General features: G+C 43.3%; 1 protein-coding gene across 1 annotated transcript; it reads right to left on the reverse strand.

The window, feature by feature from the left end:
* Positions 1–852: 852 nt before the first annotated feature.
* On the reverse strand, positions 853–1,581 carry LOC132500905 (Golgi pH regulator-like). The gene has a single exon (XM_060116244.1). It carries the CDS (start codon positions 1,579–1,581, stop codon positions 853–855), a length of 729 nt encoding a protein of 242 aa, XP_059972227.1.
* Positions 1,582–24,959: the final 23,378 nt, after the last annotated feature.

Consider the following 24,959-nt stretch of genomic DNA (forward strand, 5'->3'; position numbering starts at 1 on the left):
CCATGACTCTTAAGGTGGTTACACGGGCAGGCTCTGGGTCCCTATGCCAGGACTGCAGAGAGATACAGCTCCTCCATATTGCCCTAAAGAAATATCACACATTCTCCAAGGCTCTTCAAAGCCCACCTACTGAATGAAGCCTTTCTTGAGTCTCCCGAGCAAATGTGATCTCTTCTTCCTTTAAATCCATCCATAATAATGATAAAGCAAATAATAACCCAAATCCCACTGACTTATCCTTGAGAACTTCCAATATGCTTCATCCAGGCTAAACTCTACATTCGCCGTCCATCTCACTTCTTCTCTGCAGCACTCCTACAAAGCAGGTATCATTATTCCCCCTTTATAGATGAGGAAACTGGGCAAAGATTTGAACTCAGGATTTAACTGAGTTTTTGTTGTTGTTGTTGTTAACGATCTCTGATCTTAATGATAGTCAATCTCAAGGGACCGTCATAACCTTCTCCACGTGATCCTTGACCTAAACAGAATCTCATGTGTTTGGCCCAGCTACCTCAGATCTCTCTTACCCCAGAATTCCAGTGTATTTTCTCCCCTTAGTTTCTTGGCTCTTTTCAGCCCCACCACCCAGCATACTGTACCAGCCTCAAACTCAAACAGGGTGCTCTTGGCTGAGTACTAGCTTGAGTTATTTCTCTCTCTCATTTCTAGCTGATGCTACTCATGATCACAGTATCATCTGAGGAGGAAGGTGTAAGCTGGAGGTAGAATATGCTACCACAGCATTTTGTTTGTTTAAAAAAATGTTAGGCCCTGGTCCCCTCCATTTTTTCCCTCTTATATCTAAATTCTGACACTCCTGGCCTGTAGCAGTCTGTAAGAGGCATGAGTTCAAGGTGCCATATGCTTCTCTGGTGCCTGTCTATGGGCCAAATAGAGGAAGAGTATGCTGGAGAGAGCACTGACCAGGAAGACGACACCAAACCAACGGTGACAGAAGTTGAACTGCAGCTCTCCAAGGACTTCGGTGACTATGGTGCGGTGCTCCAGAGGCATGCTCATTCGGATCAGCAGCACAGAGGAGACAAAGTACATGCCCATGATCTGTGCTAATAGCAGGACAATGACATTGGAGGACTCACTGTGGGATATGGCATAGAAGAGCTTGGTAAGAGTGATCAGCACTCCTCTAATAGACGTGACAAAGATTATTCCAATCAGAATGAAGGAAATGTGTTGGGACCAGGACTTCACATCAAATTGGATCCCCAGATAATTCACAGTGATCTCAATGCCTCTTGTGACTGGATCCGTTTTCCCAACTTGGTCAAAAATGATATTAATGGTTGCCATGAAAATTTTCCAAACACAGTAAATAGAGAAAAAGTAACCCAGAAAATTAAAATATTTCCCCTTGAAAGTTTTGGAGTATTCTATTCTCTCCTTGGTAGCACAGAGATCAGACGTTCCCAGAAAAAGCTGCCTGCTTAGTTCTTCCAAAGCATCCACTTCCTGTTGAATAAGAGTACGATTTTCACTTCCTGGTACTGAAGTGGTAACACTCTTTATCATTCCCCAGAATCCTGATGGTTTGTTATGCATCTCCCCTTGCTGGAACATAGTAGCTTCAAGGACAGGATTTAACTCCAAAAATGGTGATCTTAACAACTCAGCTGGAATACTTGGTTTGCATTTGAATTGCATGTGATTTCTGTCTCCCTATTCAGTCGGGGAGTTCTTTGGGCAGGTACCCTATGTGACCCGCTCTGTATCACTTTATATCCCTTCATAGTGTCTTGCATAGTAAGAAGTAAAAACAAATACTGGATTTTCTATATTCCGAAAAGCAGCTACTCTTTCCACATTTAAATGTCTCTTAAATTGGAACACACGTTCAATTGGTGTCTTGATTTACATGGTAGTCTTTTCCTTCTTTCTTCTCCTAAAAAGCTGTTATTAGCCCTTAGGTGTTTCCTATCGATATAATCTTAGGATCAAGTAGCAGTTAAACTTGGATAGAAGTTTAACTACTAGAGAAAAGATTAGGTCACTGTGGAGGTAAGTTCCTTTAGATTTCTGAATGCCACCTGAGTATTAAGCAGAGCAGAAATTCAGAGGGGAATCCATTTGAAAGCGAAAGGGAAGGTAATCAGAGGTAGCTCATTAGAAATAAAACATTGTGAATTCAGTGGGTTTCAAGGGAACATGCAGATTATACTAAGATCTCATGAGGAGGGGGAAACTGCTGAACATTTATGTCTTTGTGATGCCCAAACTGAGGTAAGACAGAAACACAGATGGGGGGTAACCAGGAGTCCATGTCCATCTGACTCTGACTGCACATACTCTCCTACCAGATGTCCTGGCAATGGCATTAGAATGAGAAAAATCATGTGAAAATACTGTAAACAGTCTTTCAGGCAGGGACATGAGTAGCTTGTCCACTAGCTTGAACGAAGTCCTAGGAGAATTGGGGAGTGATGTCATGAAGGGAGTCATTATGTATGACACAATATCAAGCCTGGGTACTTCTGTATCCTCCCTGTCTTGCTTTGGACATTGGTACTGTGGCTTGAAAGGTAACGCAGTAGACTATTCTTCCCATTAGCTTGGTTTGGAAAAGGAGGAAAGAGAACTGAAAGTAGCTGTGTCAGGGAAAGGGGTCTGGGTTTAAGGGACGGTTTGTGTTTTTATAAATAGAAGAGACTTGAGAATGTTTTTATGCTGAGAAGAGAGAGTCAGCAGAGAGAGAGAGAGAGAGAGAGAGAGAGAGAGAGAGAGAGAGAGAGAGAGAGAGGTAAAAATTAGCTAAAGGGGATAATTAAAGGAGCAAGTTCCTTAAAGTAGCCCCTGAGAGCCTGAATAGGGCTCAGGGCACAAAGAGAGGTATTAGCGTTAGTCTGGAGGAGGGATGCGTTTTCAACTGAGCTGAAGGAAGGGTTAAGAGAGGGTACGGATGTGGATGCGTTCAGAGTGGTGTGGGGCTCGAGTTGGGAGAAATAACACGATGACTTCTCAGTTCTTTGCAGAGGAGATAAGTCTCACTGCTAAGAGTGAGAGGGAAATAGGTCAGACAGAAGGCTTCAGGAGATTGAAGAAGGTTGACAATGACTGTTCAGTGGACAGTGGAAGAGCTGCCTTGTGTTGAGGGCATGATTGGGGTTTGTAGTGGGAGCAGTCTGCATGGTGTTATGAGGTTCTTCAGCTGGGATAACTATCTGGGGTAAAGAAAGGGGAGAAGAGGCAGATTTACCAAGGGCTGAGCTGTTGCTGGAAGAGTTCAACAGGACATGGAGCAAAGCATCTGAGGTGTGCACAAGAGGGTGGTTGATGGGATGATGGCATCCTAAGCTCAACAGGGTCAATTGGGAAAATTGGTATGGTCAGTGGAATGTAGGCTTCTGTGAGTTTCAAAGAGCAGTTTAATAGGAAGTGGTCGGTTTGGAACGACAGGAGGAGATGATCAGAGAGAGACTGGAATTAAAAAATTTAGAACTGGGTGATAACAAGATCTGGGGGACTCCACGGATGTGAGTGGAGCCAGCCAAGTTGAACTGAAGAACCCTGAAGCTGAGGAGGATGGAGTGTTGGATTGGATCATCCATAAGATAATGGAAGCCACCTGTGACAATATCAGGCATGCAAGTGTTGAGGATTTTTCCTTAAAACAAAACAAAACAAAAATTTAACTGTAGTATAACAGAATCTACCTTTATTTTAAAAACATAATAGACTTTAATTTTTTTGATCAGTGTTAGGTTTATAGAAAAATTAAGCAGAAAGTATAGGCATTCCCATATCATCTTTAACTATCCTGTTATATGTGTGGTTTAATCATATGTTCTCTCAAAGCCTTTGGAGTGGATTACAAATAAATGCATATCCTGATTGCATTTTATAGCACTAAGAATTTGACTTGCTTAGAATTATTGATAATTGATAAGTTCTAACCCAGCTGTACTCAGAAATTCCTTCTCACCTCTCTCATCTTACTTATCAAAAAAGTACCCATCCTTTCAGTCATTTCATATGCCTTCCACTTCATGAACTTCCACTGACTGCCAGACCTAGATGTTGGTTCTCTCTCCTTTAATATCTCATGGCACTTTGATAATAATTCTCTTATGATACTTATACATTGCTTTCTGGTAGAATTTTTTTTGCTATTTAACTTATGCACCATTAGGCTCTAAGCTCTGAGGACAATGTCTTTGTTCAACTCATCCCCTGTAGCACCTGGCACAGTGCCTTGTGTACCACAGGTTTGAAATTAACATTTGTGGAAGTGGATGAATTATGAAGTGGAAATCCCAACTTTACGAAGGAGGTAAACTAGGATGTAAATATTCTTTCTTTCAACAAAGGGATTGACTTCATGTTTTTGCTAAATAATTTGTTCCCTTAATGCATTTAATATATAATTTTCAAAATTTCAAGTGAACTAGAAACAGTTCAGTTCCAAAATTTTAACTGACCTAGGAACAATTTCTTGGCACAAAGTACACGTGTGTAACCACTAATTTTGGATTATTTGAAGCAAATCTTGCTCTCGTGTTTTTGTTAACAGAAAGAGTTGATACCAAAGGTCTTTGTTCAGACCTTTTACTGCCTCTTGTTTATTTGTGCTTCTCCTGGGAACTCTAGCTCAGCTTTTAAGCCCAAACATACTACCTTCTCCAATGTAGAAGAAGGTGTAAGTAATATAACTCATGTTAGGATGATCCATGGGGGAGAGGGCACACAACCTCTGGGGTTGGATGTTCCTCAGGTTCAATCTTGTCTCCACTCACTACTACGAAGCTCAAGGAAAATTTTACTTCTCTCAACTATGTCCTTACAGATTAAATGGCGATAATAATATACCTACCTCACAAGAGAGTGGTGAGGGCAAAATATAATGTATGTCAAGTACCTACTCACAAAGCTCAATAAATGATATATATGTCCCTTACTCCTGAGACATGATTGTGTCTGCTTCTGTCATGGGTGTAAGAAGTAGAAAATTTTTCTGAAAAGGTGGCTTGCTGGGAAAATTAGACCAATATCAGCTCCAGTCTTTGGGAATGTAGATCTTCACAGTGTGTCTTATGTTTGGTTTAAAGCATTTCCAAAAGACTGGGTCGTGGGACTTCCCTGGTGGTGTAGTGGATAAGACTCCACACTCCCAATGCAGGGGGCCTGGGTTCGATCGCTGGTCAGGGAACTAGATCCCACATGCATGCTGCAACTAAGAGTTCGCATGCCACAATTAAGGAGCCCAGAGCCACAACTAAGACCCAGTGCAACCAAATAAATAAATATTTAAGAAAAAAAAAAAAGACCAGGTTGTTATGTCCAAATGGAATAATTTGGACATACATGTGTACATGTAATGTAACAAATACATTACAAAGAAAAATATAAAATTTTAAAAATTTCCTAAGATGGTTGCATTATTGGTCCTGTATATAACTTTCTGTTCTTCAGAGAGGAGCCACCAAGCAAAGGCGGTCCTATAAGGATCACCTTACAGGATCTTACAAGATCTAAAGTCCCTGAGACTTTAATTATGATATGGTAGAAAATGTCTCTGCTTGGATCTGTGATCACTTATTATTTTAACCTTTCAAAGCCAGTAACTTTAAAGCGTTCGACTCAACTACAGTACTTTTATTAGTGTGGAAATGTTTTATTGCAGCTTGGCTGACATTTTCTTTTACTAATGTCATTAGCACTACGTAAAAATGAATTATGTTGAGGTTTACAGTACTATCTTTGTTTAGAGAAAATATGATGATGTTTATGAGCACATGAGGTGGGTCTCCTGGGGGTAAACACTAACAACATATATCTTTCTCATCCTCCAGGCATGCTTACATTGCTAATAAGTACAAGTACTTTGGCTTGGAAAAAGGTCTGGATTTAGATTTACTTTTTCAAGATTATGTTGAATTCTCATAACATCCTTTAAAGAAAAGTCTAGCTTCAGAGTCACTAAGGCTTAATTAAAATCTCTAGCATACAGTCTGGTGGCATCCCTTACCTATTTTGTAGCTTTAGCTCCTGGTAACTGTTGTATGCTAACACTGGTGTTCAACAGGTCATTGAAATCAAATTAATGCAGGCATCTTTGAAGTCAGAGATCAGTTGTGTTCATCTACAACATTTTCACATATAACAGGTACAAAATAAAGGAAAAGTGATTTTGTTTAACCTTGGAGAATCCTGAATGGATGGACGAAAACTGCAAGCATTTTAGCGGGAAAATAATTATTTGTGGAAAAAATTCTAATTAAACAAAATAAAATAAACAAAGAACAAAATTCCTTGGTATACAAATACTTTTCTGAGTCTTTAAGAGGTAAAGACTCAAGGTCCCAAACCGCATTTCCTAGGTCTTTGAAAGTGCCTTTAGGATTTCCTACTTTCTTGGGCACAGCACAGGGATTCTCAAAGTGTAGTCCTGACCGTCAGCCCCCTCATCATCGGGGAACTTGTTAAAAATATAAAGTCTTGGGCCTCCCTCAGGCCCCAGAACCAGAATCTTTAGGGTAGGGCCAGTGATCTATGTTTTTGTAAGCCCTCAAGACCCTCTGATGTTCTGCTCTAAAATGTGGGAGCCTTTGACCTACAGCAATTCTTCTTAAATATTTCTGTGCAGCAGAAGCCCTTGGAGGGTTTGCCTAAACAGAGGTCCCTAACCCAGCCCCTGAGATTCAGTGGCACTAAATTCTGGGAGTTGTATGGGAACCTGCATTAATTTTTTTTAAGATTCTGGTATAGGTGATCTATAAAGCACAATTTGAGAAATTCTGGCTTGAAGTGGATTTAAGTGTTAACAAAATTAATATTTTTTTTCCACAAAATTCCCCTCCACAACTGAGCAAAAAACTTTAAGCTCTGACTTCCAAGCATCTATAACATTCATTTAGCCTGAAAATGCCTGCTCATGAAGGTATCCCCTCACTGCAGGCTTCCCTCATCCCACTGTTAGAGGGACGGAAACCTCTGTGGGCTCCGCTGTGAGGTTCTGCCCACCTCTTCCACAGGTGTGATGTTTCATCACAGAAGCCTATGCTACAGAAGAAGGGATGTAACCCATACATCTGCAGAACGTAAAGTATTAAGTATATGCTCAGCCAAGATAAAACACAAGTGAGGAACTAATTTTTTAAATTATTATTATTTTTTTTCTGAGATGATAGCTGGAGAAAGATCACTTTGGGAAAAGGGAGCTCCATCTTTGCATATCCTGCCACGAGAACAGTCTGTTCTAAGCAAGGTGACCTTTAAAAGAAATTTGGGGAATTTTTATTTAATCCACGGACACTACTAAAAATATTAATGAAATTAGGGAAATTGTTGGTTCATTTTATGTTTCTTCTAATGTATCCCTGCTTGCTCTATAGGTCTTTCCACTTTGTGTGGTAGGAAGAATACGGTAATGAATATTTTTGCTACAAAAAAAAAAAAAGAAAAAGAAAAAGAAAGATGCATGTTGTATACTGGCCTCACTAGCTTATTTAGCTAGTTGTGATATAAAAATCTATTATAACATTTCTGGTTCAACTGAGAAAAAACTGATACTCATTCATTATATTTACAAGTGTATTCCTTTAAACATTTTTATGTTTTATTTTCTACTGTATTAGATTTTTTTTAACAGCAAAAGTAATAATGCTTGTTAAAGAAGTCAAACACTACAGAGATGTATATATGAATATAAATGTCCCATATCTCCCTCCAAACTTATCTCCTAAGTATTTGTATTTCAAATAGCCTTTTATTTTTTTTTAACTTAAGAACAATACATGTCCATTCTAAAACATTTAGAAAAGGTAGCAAGCAAAAGAAGTGAATCACACACAGTCTCCCATTCTGATATAACCACTGTGAATATTTTGGTGTAGCTCTTTCAATTTTCCCAATACGTGTATTTATTAAAATTGGTCCCTACTTTTTTGTAACTGATCTTTTTTGCTCCCTACTATGTTGTGGGCGTTCTTCTATATCATTAAAATGGAGAATCTTGTATTTCCTAAAGCATGATATGTAATATGTGCCACAGTTGATGCATGAAATGATTTTTTGCTGCTACATGAACACATTTTAAACATTTTTAATGGTTACATTTTTTTGTTTGTAACTGAAAAATATAACTAGTACATTGAGCCTGTAATTTGGCAGATACTGTTGCTTATAATAAGGCTAAAGAAGGTAGAACTTGATAATCAACTTTATGAAGAATGTGTGGATTACTTAGTAATGTGTGACCCTTAGTCATGCCCATGAATGTTTCAGATAACTTCTTGGACTTGACAAGTGTGGGAGTGATGAGCTCACCCTATCAGTGCCAGCGGTCCCTTTCAGTGACAAAGTTTTAACTCACCTTGTCCAATCCCAAAATGACAGTCAGAGATAGCCTACCTATCTACGTAATTTAATAAACATCAATATAATGCCCTACCCTAGATAAAAAGGAGAAACAAGAGAGAATAATTTGTATAAAAGAATATACATTTCAGTGAATTAAGTGGTTGGTCTTAATGATGGATGTACTACCATGATGGACATCATGGGAGATTCACTGAGAATGTGAAGCTGGGAGTGCAGACAGACACAGGTGAGTTTCATGGCGACTCAAACACTGTGAGCAGCATGGCCATTGGTGACACTGATTTTCCAAAATTGTGAACAACTTTTGGCAGAATTCTGAACACAATAAACGGTCTTCCCTGATGTACAAAGTAGCTGCATTTCTGGAAAAATCAGCATATATATATATATATATATATATATATATTAGCATATATTAAAGCTGGGCAAAAATTTTGCATTTACATGTGAAATGGATTTAGGTCTGGATTAGGTAATTACGAATATAGTACTCTTTAGGTCTGGCTCAGTAGACTTTTCACCAGCTTGGATTTTCTGAAAGACATGTGAAGTCACTTGGAATTACCGGTCGATGCCTAGTCACAATTCCTGGTGAGAACATGCTGGTATCGCAGCTGCCTAACACCCCCGGCCCCTCCCCAACAAAGGCAGTAGTACTTCCAACCCCCAATTAACAGCAACAACCAAAAACGTTTAGATTTCTACAATGCTCCCCCGGCACAGTTTCTGAGAACTATGAGTGAAAACTGCACAGAGAGCTAGTGCAGTTACTAGCACTGGCCCTCTGACTGCTGTGAGAGCGGACTGTCGGGGTGACAGCTGTGCTCTTTTCTGAGGTACAGCAAAGGCCACTTTCGGAAGTTAACGGTTATTACGTATGCAAGGTGTGTATCAATGTGCATAACTGCGATTTGGAATCAGACCTGTACTTCATTTTTCTTACTGGGCCTGCGGTACATCAGTGAGAAAAGAGATTTTTAGTGCAGAAAGGTTAGGTGTGTGGCAGAAATAAAGGGTATTAATTGTGATTTGGTTAAATCAGTTGTGGTTGTTTTTTTTTTTTTTTTTTGCTAGGTTTTAGGACCAAATCAATGCATTAATAGCCTTACTATGTTTTCTTTATATTTGTTTTTATAACTATCTGATACTGAAGGTAGTTATACTGTACTTCCACTTATGTAGTGATAAAAAGTTACCTTTAAATATTCTTATCTCAGTAAAGTATGTGAGTTAATTTAAAGGAAGATGTTAAGTAGATATTAGCACAGACGGCAATATTCCAAAGATAGCACGTGAATGATCAAAGATTGGGAAAACCTCACCTACAACACTATTTTCATGAGTTAAACATAATCCTTTTTACCACTTTTCTAGTGTTGAGCTTTTAATTTGTTTTCTGTTATAAACAATGCTTCAAAGAACCTCCTTTTTTTTGGCCAGGCTGTGCAGCCTGTGGGATTCTTAGTTCCCTGACCAGGGACTGAACCTGCACCCTCGGCAGTGAAAGTGCAGAGTCCTAACCGCTAACTCCCTCAAAGAATCTCTTGTAGCTAAATATTGTTCATATCCGTGATGATTCCCTTACGAGAATTCACAGATGTGAAACTGTCTGGTGGAAGGGCAATGATTATATTATTTTAAAGTTTGAAATTAACAATTTCTCTAAGTTTTTATGAAGACATTTAGGAGGTTAGCAAAGTGGTATTTATGACCCATGGGAATACTTTCTTCCTTGTTACTCAAAGGACTGCGTAATGCAATTGCCTTCAGGTGTGTTCGGGGACCAAAGCACGATTCTTCCCACCCTTTGGGGAAGCGGGTGGTGGGCAAAACGCTTGGTTGGAAGATCTGGTTTGTAGTTAATGTTACCCTTTCCATTTAATTAGCTTTGTGATCTTGTGCAAGTCACAACCTCTCTAAGCTATAATTTTCTTACCCATAAAATTGTCCTAAAAATAATACACGATTTACCTCACTGAGCTGTGAAGATTAAGTGAAATGATATACGTGAAAGTGGCTTGTAAATGCTAAAGCACGATATAAAATGTTAGCTGTTGATATTATATAAGTGCAATATATATTCCCCTCTTGAGAGGTTCCAAAAGCACAATTCTCTGGCTTCACAGATACAAGTTGTCTCATGCAATGCAGATGATTTTAAAATACCACATGGGGACAGTATCTAGAAAAAGTGAAGGGTATGAAAGAGGAAAGAACTAAATTCCAGTGAGAATCTATTTCTTTACTGCTGGTCCCTTCCCGTTCCCTCCTCAGCAGACACTAGAACCTGATTTGGCACTGCAGCAACACTAATCTTGGGCTTTTGAGCTTTGTTCCTTACCATCAAATCTCACTGAAAACATCGGTTACCCAGAAGTCACATTACTTGTTAATCTAGGATTGGTCTGGTAGCTCAGGATTTCTGAGTTCAGGCTAGGACGAGAATTTGCTATTTCTGGCACCTATAGATTGTTGGGAAAGCTAATGATTTTCATGAGACGCTGTTCTCTTTCCATAATGCAAGTTATTCGAATGGTGTCTTTTTGTGGGTGGATTCAGGTGAGAATCATCCCATGAGCTGTTTATCAGATGCTGACAAAATCCAGAGAGTGGAGCCCGGGGTGAATACAGTGTGTGCAGAAGGGTGAGGGACGACACCGTAGGCACCTGGGCTTGAGATTTAACTCGGCCACTCAACCCCCCAGCCTCAGTTTCCCAGCTGCAAAATAAGGGAGTCAGACCAGAATTTAGTCGCGAGGTCTCCCATGTCTCTGCCCGCAGTAAGATTCTATAATTCTGTGGGCCAGTTTAGAAATTGGGGGTGGACCTTCCCAACCTCCTGCCATGGGCAGGAGAGGAAGCCTTGCAGCTGGAGGGTCTTAGCTGGGCCTTTGGGAGGAGCAAGGATTCTTCTCTGTGACATCACAATATCCAGCCCAGGCTCAACCCTGGCTGAGAAGGAGAAGGTAACAGGAGGTTTGGCTACTGATGTATTAGAGGTGGGTCTTAGCTGGGCCTTTGGGAGGAGCAAGGATTCTTCTCTGTGACATCACAATATCCAGCCCAGGCTCAACCCTGGCTGAGAAGGAGAAGGTAACAGGAGGTTTGGCTACTGATGTATTAGAGGTGGACGCTACCTGACGGAGCTCGAAGGAGTCAGCCAGCCATGACTCCGGTTCAGGTACGTGACATCTGCTGAGTTCAGAACAGAAATTACTGTGTCTAAAGGAACATGAGGAGAGGACAAGAAGATGGGCGTGTCTCTGGGCTTAGGGATGACAGCATAAGCACAGAGACGATGCACCAGTTACTTTAGGGTAATGTAAAGAATCCAAACGAGCAGACGAAAGGCCACAGGCGGTCCCACCAGAAGCAGAACTGGGGCACATGCTCCCAACAGCCAGACTTAACTGCTATGAAGCCGGACCACAGGGCATTTCCAAGACGGTTAGCCCCTCACTGTCCTCCCCCCACCACTGGGGGGCACAAAAGAGGCACAGGAGGGAGCCGCAAGAGCTCAGTGTAAAATTACTTTCTAAAATAGTCTACAACTGTTGCCTAATGATGTTTATTCTTTTATCTAGGTGTTTTTCTTTTAATAGCTTCTCCCCAGAATGATAGGGAAGAGTAAGCTAAATAAAAAAGAAGTTAACTGGGGCTTCCCTGGTGGCGCAGTGGTTGAGAATCTGCCTGCTAATGCAGGGGATACGAGCTCGAGCCCTGGTCTGGGAGGATCCCACATGCCGCGGAGCAACTAGGCCCGTGAGCCACAACTACTGAGCCTGCGCGTCTGGAGCCTGTGCTCCGCAACAAGAGAGGCCGCGATAGTGAGAGGCCCGCGCACCACGATGAAGAGTGGCCCCCACTCGCTGCAACTAGAGAAAGCCCTCGCACAGAAACAAAGACCCAACACAGCCATAAATAAATAAATAAATAAATAAATAAATAAATAAAATATATTTAAAAAAATAAGTTAACTGAAAGAAGTATTTTAATAGAAGATAGTATAAAAATGCAAACAAAAGTAATATAATAAAACGAAGAGAAAAAAACTTATTAATGGGTTAGCAAGCGATACTGATTCTAAAGTCTGGTTTTGAAATTTCAAGGCTTAAAAGGCAAAAGGCCACCCCCTATAAACAGTGAAAGAGAAGGGCCTTCTGGTTGAGAAGTAAAACAGTTCAGTGGAAACCACCTACAGCCCCTCCCCCTAAAGAGCTCACACCAGTGAAATCATCACTGGGGATGCGGGACAGTTCTGTTTTCTTTACCTTGCCTTAGGGTTTTGGCTTCTAAAATATTTGTTTCTTGCTGGAGTCTCAAGGCCCTGAGAGGCTCTGAATGACGGCAAATAGCTGCTCTGTTTACCAGTAGGGCGGAGCGCGGGGGTGGGTGCCAGGCCCTGACTCATCCGCACTGGCCTCCCTGAGCGCGCTGGGACCCCAGAGCCACGTACAAGACTGCTCAGGCAGGCACGCTGAGATTCGCCTGCAAGATCCAAGTTTACCGCCTTGCTCCCCAGTGGAAGCAGCAGTCCAGTGTTCCCACAGGTAGCTCAGCTGCCCACAGAGGGCCCCAAGAGCAACAGACAAGGTGGGGAAGACCCAGGGTCTATCCCCAAGACACAATTTTAACACTCTTTAGCCTCCAACCCATTGGGAATAAATATATCTCAGCCGCAAGGCCCAAACTCACTCTGTACAAGTAGTAATAATCCAAAGCATGTAAATAAATTCAGAGGTTCAGATAAAAACAAAATGGACCTGCACATTGACTCTAGCACATATTCAGCTTCTGTCTAGAGAAGCTACTATGATTTTCACAATTAGATTATGACCCAACCTCTGAAGTCCTTGGAAATTAAAAGCTCATTGGTCCAGTTTTTAGACTTTATTCATTTTATAGTCACTGAAAACTACGTTTAGGTTTAACCTAAAATAATATCCACAAAACACAGAATGTCCTAACTTGTCTACATTTATATTTATTGACTATCATGTTCTCTGACCACTGTGTTAGTCACATACCACAGGCGTTTAGAGTTGGAGGAGAACTAAGAGATCGACCATTCTGGAGGAAACCAGCACAGAGAGGTTAAGTGTCTTGACTTAGGCCACTGGGCTAAGTAGTGCTAGCTTGAGACTAAAGCTTAAGTCCTCTCACTCTTAGCCTGGTGACCTCTTCAGTCCTCCCTGCCTCTTTATTGGTTCATACTTGAACTACTTTAATTTCCAAGTCAGAATATTCTAAGATAAGGAAATCTCATTTTATCACCTTGGTGTGGTTATTGGTAAATTCAGGTACTCTAGGTAGGTGACACTATTCACCAAAGCTTTCCCAGCCTTCACAGCTCCAAACAAAACAAGCTTTGATGGAGGTCAAGAAAAAACACCCAAGACCCCACCCCAAAGGCTGAGAATACAATGAAAATGAATCCAGGGAAACTGACAGGCGACTCTGCCTTGACGCCTCATTAGTAGTAGTCCATTAAAAAACAAATTTAAAATGGCATTTACACAATTAATGAGCTTTTTGCTTTATAATAAATATACAGACTTCCTGTGGCCTTTTCTAGTTTAGGTAGATCACTTTGTTTATGTGTTTGCGTGTGTATACTCTGTAAATGCACATATGAGTAAACACTTCATCTGGCAGGTGTGAGGCTTTACACCATCTCTGGTAACTGACCTATCTTTACTACATAATTTGTCTCCTATATGAGCCTTTCTCGACTTAAACCACGAATTAACATTTTGTTTAGGGTTATCAATAATTTAGGAGCAGTCTTAAGTGTGTCCAGGGTTTGTTTTATGTAGAGCTGTCTACATCTTGCATCCCTAATTCATCTGTAAGTTTGAGCCCAGGCACCCCCTGGATACAGATACTCAGAGCTTTTTCCAATTGAATTCATTGCAAATGTATTAACATCAGCCTGAAGTCCCCAAATCTGAAAGAAAATGAAGAATTGTTGGATATAAGCATAGACCTCATTTGCATAGTCATCAGCTCCAAAGGTCTGATTAATATTTTCTAGGACACTAGATTGTTTCTTAATCCACTGAAATGTGTATATCCTATAAGGATCTTCCATATGGTTCTGGGTTTCCAAACAGATTGTCTTTAATAAAAGAGAATTATGAAATGATCACCAACAGGAAAGGACATTCCATCATGGCATAGGGCTTAAACAAAGCTGTGGTAATATCTCTCAGCCTCCATATTAATTTCAAAAGTTGTGTAATATATTGAGTAATCTCGCACGTACTACCACATAAAACCGCGGGAGAAGGCTGACCATGAAAAATGGAGGGATAAAAGGAGCTTTAGTCTCAGATTCTTCACTGTGGGTTTTGAATTCTCAGCTCTCTCCAGTAAGCTGAAACACAGGTAGGCCAAGTGTACTTCTGAAATGTTTTCCACCTGAGAAGATGCATCCTGACAAGCCTTATTAACAGCCGTGGGAGGGAAGAAAAAAAGCAAAAGCCGCCCCTCCAGAGGTCCTGAGACATCTGATCCTCTCTCATGCTGCCACCACCTGGGGTGCCTTGGCAAACAGCTACACCTGCATCTCTGACACATGCCGGACACGCCCCTTCATCTCGGCCCAGCCCCCATGCCCACTCTCCTAAGAATTGTGCAATGAGCCCTTTGTGGCCGGAGGTCTGTGAAGTCTGGAAAGGAATGTGGCCCAGAGCCAACAGGCGTTGCCGCCACCAGGGCCAAGAAGGAGCTCTCCTGCTGTTTACCTCACACCTGGGGGAAACTCAGAAGGGGAAGGGTATGCTCTAAAGGGAGAGGGAATCTAGCCCTCGGCAGGAGTGTGAAGCAGCAGCCCAGGGCCTTTCGCCCTTGTCTCTGCAGACCTCCAGAGGCATGCTCTGTGCTGCTCCCGAGACTCGGATCCACTTTTGAGCCATTTCCTTTCCTACTCATAACTGTGCCCCTACTGAAAGCTGTGAGTGTTAGGTCCCATTGTTCCAGTGCCCCTGTGTAGGGTGAAGGGTGATCGTAATGGGAGTTTCCACTAAATAGTGGTGCCGATAGTAGAGTGCCAGGCGCTGGGGGCAGGACAGCTGGAGAGGGTGCTGTGATCAGAGGCCTACTGGTACCCGTCAAGTGATAACACAAAACCAGCTTCCTATGTTTTCTCTCCACCTCCCCGACAAACACCATCCTGCATCACGACAAGTGCACAAGCTGGCCACTGGCAATACTGGAGGTTGCCTCACCTCTTCTGCCCAGGGAATTAGGTCACGGGCTGAGCCACGAATACCCTTCTTTTAATTCGCCCAACATCATGATGGCCACACGAGTGGACCTCGAACTAAAAAGAACTCAAAGGAAGTGAAAGACTCAATTCTCAGCCTTGCCATTTGAGCACTGTCTAGTACAACTTAGTATAACTAACTGTAAAAGACAAGTTCTATACTTATCTTACCAATACCGCTTATAAACAAAAGGTGGTCCAAGAAAAATAGACTTTTTAGCCAGTTGAAAAGATCCCTTGGCAGTTAGAACGCCAGTATTATTCTGCTCCTTTCAAGCATATTTAGAAGGCAAAGTCATTTTTACTAGTAGAGGGGAAAGCACTCCTTTCATGTTAGAATGTTCTTTGTATGTTAGGAACTGACTCGTATAGCCAACATATTACCTCTTGTAGCCTGTCCTTTCAAGACAGCGATTATCTTTCTCCTTTCGACCCTAAATGAATTCAGTGTCAGTTTCAATCGAATTTGTAGTTTTTGAAAACTTAAGATGTACCAGGCACTGTGTCAATAACAAAATATTTGGCATAAATTGGGCTCTTTAAGAATTAAGGATTTAGGTGAGGAGACAAGATATACACGTGTGACGAGTTCAGATGCAAAGAAGGAACCGCGTAACTATGTGAAAAATGTTCTCATGGACTTCCAAGCGTCCCAGGGGCTCAGGGCGGGGCAGAAACAAAGGTGTCTCCAGTGTTTTGGTTGCTCATCACGGCAGAATTAGGACTTGGGAGGAATCTTGAAGAGAAACAGAATAGCAACTGACACGAGCTCGAGGAGGAAAACAATTTTCTGGTGCAAATTTTGGCCCCAGAACAATGGGCCTCGGCCCCCTCACAGACCTTATCTCCTTTATCCCTGTGCTTTTACAACTCCTTCCTTGCATACAATGCAAACAATTCACAGGGCTTCTTTGGGGCCGGGAAAACTGGAGTCATAGAAACATGCTGCCAGGAAGGATGAAGCCCGCCCTAACAGGTGGTTTCTGTGAGAGGCCCTACATGCTATAACCAGGGTTATGTCTGATTTTAATTATGGATGTGTGGGCTTCCCGACCTTACACCTTAAGTCAACATGTTCTAAATCTAATTCATTATCCTCCTCCAGATCTGATCTCCTTTTGTGATTCCTGTCTCCGCCAATGACCTCACCATATTCCCAAGCTATTCTGGCTAGAATCGCGAGTCCTCCATGATTCCCAGTTCTCTCCTCCCTGGCGTTTGGTCATCAGGTCCAGGAGGTTACAGCTCCACATCTCTTTCGAATCCATCACTTTCTGCCAGTTCGGCCCACTGCTGCCCTGGGCCAGGCTCTCCTCATGTTTCCCTAGGATCACTCATCTCCCCAACTTCATTCCTCTGCACTCTGTCGGTCACCTCATTCTAAAATAAATACTAGAGTTTGTCACTTGCCAGTTTTAAAACAGTTCAAGTTTCCCCATTGTTTAAAAGAATGAGGACTGAACTCCTTATCTCGGCTTCCAAGGTCCCTCACGTTCTCTAGCCTCGTTGGGCCACTCCTCTCCTCTGCCACCCGTCCACCCCGTCCTCCCCACCAGAGGCACCAGACGCACCCCTCTACTTCCCATTCTCCAGCCTGCCCAGCACTTTCCTGCTGCTATGGTCTTTCTCACGCAGGTCTCTTCTGACAGTTGAACTCCTGCAGTTGAATTCCTCCTCAAAGGGGTGACCACTTTCTTCCTCCATCATTTATGATCTTCTCATGACACTCTTATTATTTCTGACTCTGTATGCTGAAGGAGTGAACCAGGTGTGGTTGAAAGACCCGTGAGAAGGGAATAGAAGAATGTTTTAAGACACGGACGAGCATGTCAAAGACTCAGAGGAAACAGAACATGGTGTTCAAGGAACTGACCAGTGCACAGAAGTGGGTGGAACGAGAGTCTGAGTTGAGAGGAAGGGGTTGGGAGGACATGGCACTGGAGAGAGATGCAGAGGCTGGCCCCGATCAGGAGTGGGGATTTTAGCTTACGATCAGTGGGCCACTTTAAAGGGTTATAAGCAGGGCAGCGATAGGACACTACTTGCATTTTAAAAGAATGTGGTGTCCAGAGAACAGATGGGAGTGGAGAGAGACTGGAGAAAGGGCTATCAGTTAGGAGGCTGGCCAGGTAAACCAAGGAGGTGATGAACTTGGTCTAGATTAGTGACAGTGGGAAGAGAGGAAGGCAGTAGACTTCGGGGAGCTTTAGAAAGGAGAACTGATGAGGCCTGGCTGGTTGACCACAGATGGATCAAATGGAGGAGGGAAGTGAAAGAAGACGGCCAGAAAGGCCCAGAAATGATACTGTACTAGTTGCAGTATCACTTAACGATAATGCCTCACATGGAAGAGACTGGACTTGGTCCTGTAGGAAACAGGAGGCAACAAGGATTTCTTGGCTTAGGTAAACCTACATTTCTGGAAGAGAAAACTGCAAATGGTGTGGAGGATGGCCAGAAAGGGGAACACGGATCGCAGACAGACTAGAAGGCAACGCCACTGACGTGGGGTGTTAAATGCTGACAGTGCACAGCTGCTCAAAGCAGTGGGCCCCTCTCAGCACTGGTGATTCTGCCCCAAACATAGTTTAATAAAAGAAAAAAAAAGAGTATTTTAATCAAAAAGTTATATTAAACAGTGTAAAATGTTATGCTATGAAAAACGATTCTCCCTCCCACCTCAGTCCCCAGTACTTTTCCTCCATGGAGCTTCTGCAAGTTTTACATCTCTCCAGAAATGTTCTCTGCATACACAAATGTGTCTGAGTATGTATTATGCACATGCTTTCTGTGTATGTATGTATATATCCACACACATAGATCCACTTTTTTTTTTTTTTTTTTTTTGCGGTATGCGGGCCTCTCACTGTTGTGGCCTCTCCCGTTGCGGAGCACAGGCTCCGGATACGCAGGCTCAGCGGCCATGGCTCACGGGCCCAGCCGCTCCGCGGCATGTGGGATCTTCCCGGACCTGGGCATGAACCCGTGTCCCCTGCATCGGCAGGCGGACTCCCAACCACTGCGCCACCAGGGAAGCCCCTAGATCCACTTTTTAAAATGAGATTACTATACACATGCCCTACTTTTTTTAAACTAGGAAACTGCATACTGTTAAACCACTTTCATACCAGCTTGTGGAACTCTGCTTCATTCTCTTCAATGTCTACGATGGCTGTGCTCCTACAGGGATCTCACAAACCCCTACTGATTAATACTGAAGTCAAACTTGGTTTTAAAGTGCTCTTGCCTGTCCTTTTCCTTGTCCACCACCCTCAGCTCGTGATGTGCTGGCTGCTTTAAACCACTCATGGTCCCACGCTGGGGCACTCTCCCCTTCCACCTTTTCACACAGCTCTTTTCAAATCTGAAGGACGAGAACTCCCTCTGCAGCCACACGAATTCAGCACACCCTCAGTTTTCTTTCATCATGGAGTCATCAGTGATGGTAGCATCAACTTGGCTTATCAGATTCATAGTCCTTGAGCAAAAGATCAAACGATCCTCTCTAAATTGGTGAAATGTACTTTGAAAATCCTGTGTTTATACAGCTGCACCAAGGGTATCATGAACTCTAAAATGTCAGAGCCCCATTGCCAATCAGAGCTAAGCTCAGAGTAACAGGTAATTTTCTTCTCAGAGATGACATTTTCAACAAGGCTGGTCAAGAGCTCTTCAGACACTTTGTTTTTAGAGGACACTGCAGTTGATACAGGCCTTGGGTCTCATTCATTTGCTAGAGTCCCCAGGGCACACAGGTAGTCAATAAATCTTGATGAACAGACATCTGTGCCTATAAGTATTGCTCTTGATAGTCTTCCTTCCCATTTTTTTTCAAAGAATTGTTGGGCATTTTATCCTCTATTGCCCTTCATAGTGTAAACTGTAATAAGGCCCTTTCTTCCTCCCCAACTTGGATTTCAGTGGAAAGCCTTAATTAGGAGACAGGTCTCCTGCCTGCCAGGTCATTGATGGCCCTCAAAGGCTTCCTGGCATTCCTTACAGGGTGTCTATTGTCTGGTCATCACCAGAAAACCAAAAAATGTCCTTTGACACCATCCCGAACTAGCTGTCTGCTTCCTACATTTTCCTTTCTCAGCCATAGCCTGTACAAGAGGAGATTAAAATACCCGCTGGAGCCCTGTGACCTTTATTCCCACTGAGTTTCCTCTGACTGCATCTTTCCTCTCCTTATGAATCACTTTAAGGCCCCTCATGTCATCAGGAAGCAGCACATCTCCAGCCTGACCAGCCAAAGTGGACTTGGTCCATCTTCCTTGGCCACCACTGTCCTCTCTCCCGAGCCTCGAATCTCGCTGTGACCGTTTTCTCTGGGTTCCTGCTTGTCTTTGTGCTGGGGTCCTTCACTACCTCTGCAAGCTGCAGAGAGAGGAAGCCATTGAGGGCTTTCTTTACCCTCTTTAGATGAAAGTCAAGTTGGCATTTCAATGATTTCATCTTAGTTAAGATTCCTCAGTACCAATATTATATTAGTATAAATTATATAATTTTTTAATTTTAGAAAGCCATACAAACAGAAAATAATTATCAATACAAATCTAAAATGTCTTTCCCAGAGTTTAAGGTAATAATATTGTCAAAATTACATATATAATTTAATAATGAACATAAAATATATACACATATATAATATATACTATAATACATAATGTGTGTGTAGTATCTTGATATACACATACACACATGTTGTTGTAAGTGCTTGTTTTAGATGATCAAATTACATCTTCTGAATAGCACATGAATAACAAGTGCTATTTAAACCCTACTGGCATTTCCCCTGTCTCTTAAACAACATAAATTTACTCAGCTTTATGTACAGGCAACATTTCTTGCCAAATTCTGAAATAACAGAAATAGAAGTCATAAAAGCAACCTTTTTTTGTTTTTTGGGAGGGCAGGCATCTGCTGTATTAGGGTTATCCAGTTAAACAGAACCAATAGGAAAGATATCTATCTATATATCTGTATATTATTTATTATAAGGACTTGGCTCATGCAATTACAGAGGCTGACAAGTCCCAAGACCCACATTCAGCATTCTGGAGACCCAGGAGTCCAAATACCAGCAAGCTAGAGACCCAGGAAATGCCAAAGTTTCAGTTAAAGTCTGAAGGCAGGAAAAAAACTGATGTCCCAGCCCAGTGCAGTCTGGCAGGAGGAAATTTCCTCTTACTTGCAGGAGGGTCAGACCTTTTGTTTTATTCATGTCTTCAACTGATTGGATTGGCCCACCCACATAGGGAGGGCAATCTGTTTTCCTCAGTCTGTTGATTCAAATGTTAATCTCATCCAAAAACGCCCTCACAGACACATTCAGAATAATGTCTGACCAAATATCTAGACCATCCATGGCCCAGTCAAGTTGACACCCAAAATTAATCATCATACCTATCATGTCACCAATAGGTTCAGGAACTTTCTCATTTAATTGCCCCAAAGACCCATATGGAAAGTAGGCTTATTCCCATTTGCTCAACAGATGTGTATTCCATACGTGTTTGTACATTTTAGAGGTGAGGAACCTGAGGTTCAGAGAGTTGAAGTAACTTGTCTAAGGTGGCACAGCTGGTAAATGGCACAAGCAGCATATGCTAACCCAGGTCTCCATGACTCCCCCTGGATTCTTAGCCTGTGTGGCCACTGCCTCTCAGTGCTGGTGCTGTATTCCCCCTGGTCCTGAGGCTTGGGGTGGGACAGGTCTGAAGGGATTCGCTATTGGTCGAAGCTCTGGGCAGCGGTGGGGAGGGGCCCCATTTTTGTCTTCACAGGTCTGAACATGGCCGACTTGAGTGCAACGTGGAGCTGCTAGGGGGGCTCTGCCTTCCTTTACCTTTGAGGTCCTCCACAGAACATTAACAGATGCTACTCTTCACTGAAAGCTTCATGCTTGTGCTTTGCACGGATAATATTATTGAATGTTCACAGTGACCCTGTGTTCTCCCCACCATCCCCCCTCTGCTCTGGTAGGGAGAGGGCTGACAGGTCACCATGGGCTGCCAAGGGCCGGGACTGTGAGACATCTCTCTTAAACTACTGTCCTCAGAACCACCAAGAGTACCCTCCATTGCCTTAAATGCCCCCGTGGGCCAATCCAATCCTGTTCTACCCCTCCCCCAAATCTGCCCATAAAGCCAGCATGAAATATGCATGAATCAATGATCCTACAGGTGTGTGCCACCGGCTGACTCACCTACAGAACAGGCCTGGGCTTTCCCTTCATTTGCTTTGCCCCTCACTTTCTACCTTCACCAGCACTTCCGGGAAATGCTGTCCAGTGGTAAACGTACTGGGAGCCCCTAAAGCAATCTCGTGTAGAGGAGACTCCTGTGTCCCCTCTCCCTGTAGCACTGTCTGGGTTGCTTCCTGGGAACCCCCTTTGTCGTGACAACATAAGCAGTCCTGTCACTGCTGCCGAGTTAGCTAGGCCACAGCAAACCTCCTGTCCTAGAGAGGAGGGACTGGAGACCCAGGGGCGTGCGTCTTACCCAAGTTCACACTTAGGAGCCAAGCCATCCACCTCCCAGTCCAGTGCTTCTGGGGTTCCCCACAGATACCAGTGCTGATGGGCTGGGGGCAGGGCAGCCTGCCAGTCCCAACCAGCGGAGACAGGCTGAAGAACAGCGTATCTCCAAGGCGGTGTCCGAGGGGCAGATACGCAGGCTGCACCAGATGACAGGGGACATCAGCACCCCCTTTGCACGTCTGCCTCCGTATACAATAACGTACAATGATGTAGGTGCAGCACAAACAAAGCAAGGCATTGCTAGAGAAACTGGGATAGGGTGGACCCTTCTTATTAACAGAAGCAGATTCCCTTTGGTCTCACGCTTCACCGGAAGGCCCTGGAAAGAGCTGAGATTCCTATCTGCCTGGAATTGCAGTGAATGGGCCCCCATTCCCAATAGAAGTGGCTTTGGATTATATCATGTGTTCACAGAAACTCAGCTCGACTCTAAGTTTGTGTGGATCTACCCAGAGGATTCTCCACGGCAGGTCAACAGGCATGCATTTGGGCTCCATGGGATGATGTTTCTAGATCAGAGATCCCTGGTCTGGCTCCCTACATCTCATTGCTGGTGTTGTTTCCAGAGCCTGTGAACCTGATAACAGGAGCTGAGGGCAACTGGGCTTGTGTCAGCCAAGGCTCGGAGAACACCATCAGATAAATACTTACACAGAGAAACAATCATTGCTGGGAACAACTCTCAAAATAAAGTAAAATAAAACTGCTTATTGTCTTCAAGATCACTTTACTTTAAAAAAATTTAAACATAAAGGGTAAATGAACTTCAGGTGCTTTGAGAGCAACAGAGCCATTGTTGAGAAGGCAGCACACTCTAGAGGTGGAGACAGAATGTGGAAGGTCCTCGGGGACATGGGTGCTCGTCCTGGCTGCCAAGGATTCCTTGGTGCCCTTGGACGAATAGCCACTTCACTGCCTGACTTGGGATTCTTGGAACTGGGAGACCTGTGCTCCTACCCAGGCTCTGTTCATAACTGTCTGACGTTAACATGAAACTCCTCTGAGGCTCAGAGGAGTTTCTTGGTTTGTAAAATGGGAACAAGAACACTTTTTTCCCTGCCTACCTGTCCCAGTTGCTGTGTAGGTCAAATGAACCTATGTGAAAATACTTGGTTAACAACAGAGTACTCTATGTATTTTTTCCTGTGTAGGACATAATGTCTTTTGATGGAAGTGAGGTAGGAGTTTAGGAGGAGAGTGGTGGAGAATGGTGAAAGGATTAGGGTTCCCCTGGGACGTGCAGAGGCTATGGGACAGGGTTGCAGCTGGGACTGGCGACCGTGGGTCTGTGGTGGCAACATCTGCCTTACCAGTGGCTGTACAACTGAATGTTGGCTGCGGTGGGGGAAGGAATTAGGAGTGTGGACGTGGGAATACTATAATTACAGTGGTGATGTCGGAGTCTAAGCTGAACAGGGAAAGGGTTGAAGAAAGGAACGAGGCTGATAGATTTGGGGAGCTGAGAAATATTAGTGAGATGTAAGTACCACGAACACAGGGGTGTTAGTTGGCGAGGTAGGCAGTGGTGGATGAGGCTGGGGTTAAAGGTTTGCAAGCTGGAGGACATCCAGGTATCTGAATAGGGCAAGGAGCCATAAGGGAGAGGGTGCTGTCTGGGAGGACCACATGGGAGCTGAAGGGCCCCAAATCAGTGACAGGACTTGGGGTGGAGAGAGTGAGAGCTGAGTGCCAGGGTCCTGAGAGAATATGGGTGAGTTGACAGACGCGGGGATGGCCATGGGGAGGACAGGACCTGCGGATGGCAGGGACGCCAAAGGTTGGGGGCAGAGTGTCCGGAAGGGCTGGGAGGAGAACGCTGATGCTGCTTTGGGGTAAGTTTGGGGTAAGGGAGGCCCGGAAAACAGAATGGCTAAAGGCGTGCTCAGATTTAAAATTTGATACGCGGTATACACAAGTCAGTCATTTTATGTGCAGATAATAAAAAGTAGTAGGGGCATCTTGGCCTCAATATGTAAACATATAAACCAAATTATAATGGATAACTCCTTTCAGCCATTGACATTTAAAAATATAACAGGCTCAACAGCATGTGGGATCCGGTTAGAACCGGTGGATGAGGGCCATGCATTGCTAAATTTTCTGGAATTTTTGCAAGCCAGGTATTATGTTGGTAGATTGAAGTAGGCCCAGGAGGGAATAGTTACACCATGGAAATCTGCAAACACTATATACTAGGGCTTTTTCTCCCCTGGAAATCTGGCTGTTAAACATTTCCCAGCATACCACTGAATAGGCCTAAATATAACCTCCAAATCTGCCCAAATTTACGGTCCTGTTGTGAGTTTCACTGCGGCACTAAAAGAGATATGTCCTAACCCCCAGTACCTGTGAATGTGACCTTATTGAAAGTAGGGTTTCTGCATATGTAATTAAGATGTAAGTTAAGATGAGGGCATCCTGGAGTAGGGTGGGTCCTCAATCCAGTATGACTGTAGTCTATAAGAGGAGCTGCAGAGACAGACACACACACAGGAAAACACCATGTGAAGGTAGACACAGGGGGACCGCCGTGGTGACGGAGGCAGAGACTGAGTATGCCAAGGACTGCCAGCAACACCGGAAGCTAAAAGGATGTCCTGAAATATGTTCCCTCACAGTTACCAGAAGGAGCCCACCTAGCCAACAACACCTTGATTTCAGACTTCCGACCTCCAGAACTGTGAGATAATAGGCTTACGTTGTTGTAAGTCACCCAGTTTTGTGCTACCTTGTTCAGCATTGCTAGAAAACTATACACCTGCCACGCCATCAAGTCTGGGCACAAGGCAAGTGGAAGCTCCCCAGGGTGAGCTG

This window comes from Mesoplodon densirostris, chromosome 13 (genome assembly GCF_025265405.1).
Source record: "Mesoplodon densirostris isolate mMesDen1 chromosome 13, mMesDen1 primary haplotype, whole genome shotgun sequence".
In the NCBI taxonomy this organism is placed as follows: Eukaryota; Metazoa; Chordata; class Mammalia; order Artiodactyla; family Ziphiidae; genus Mesoplodon; species Mesoplodon densirostris.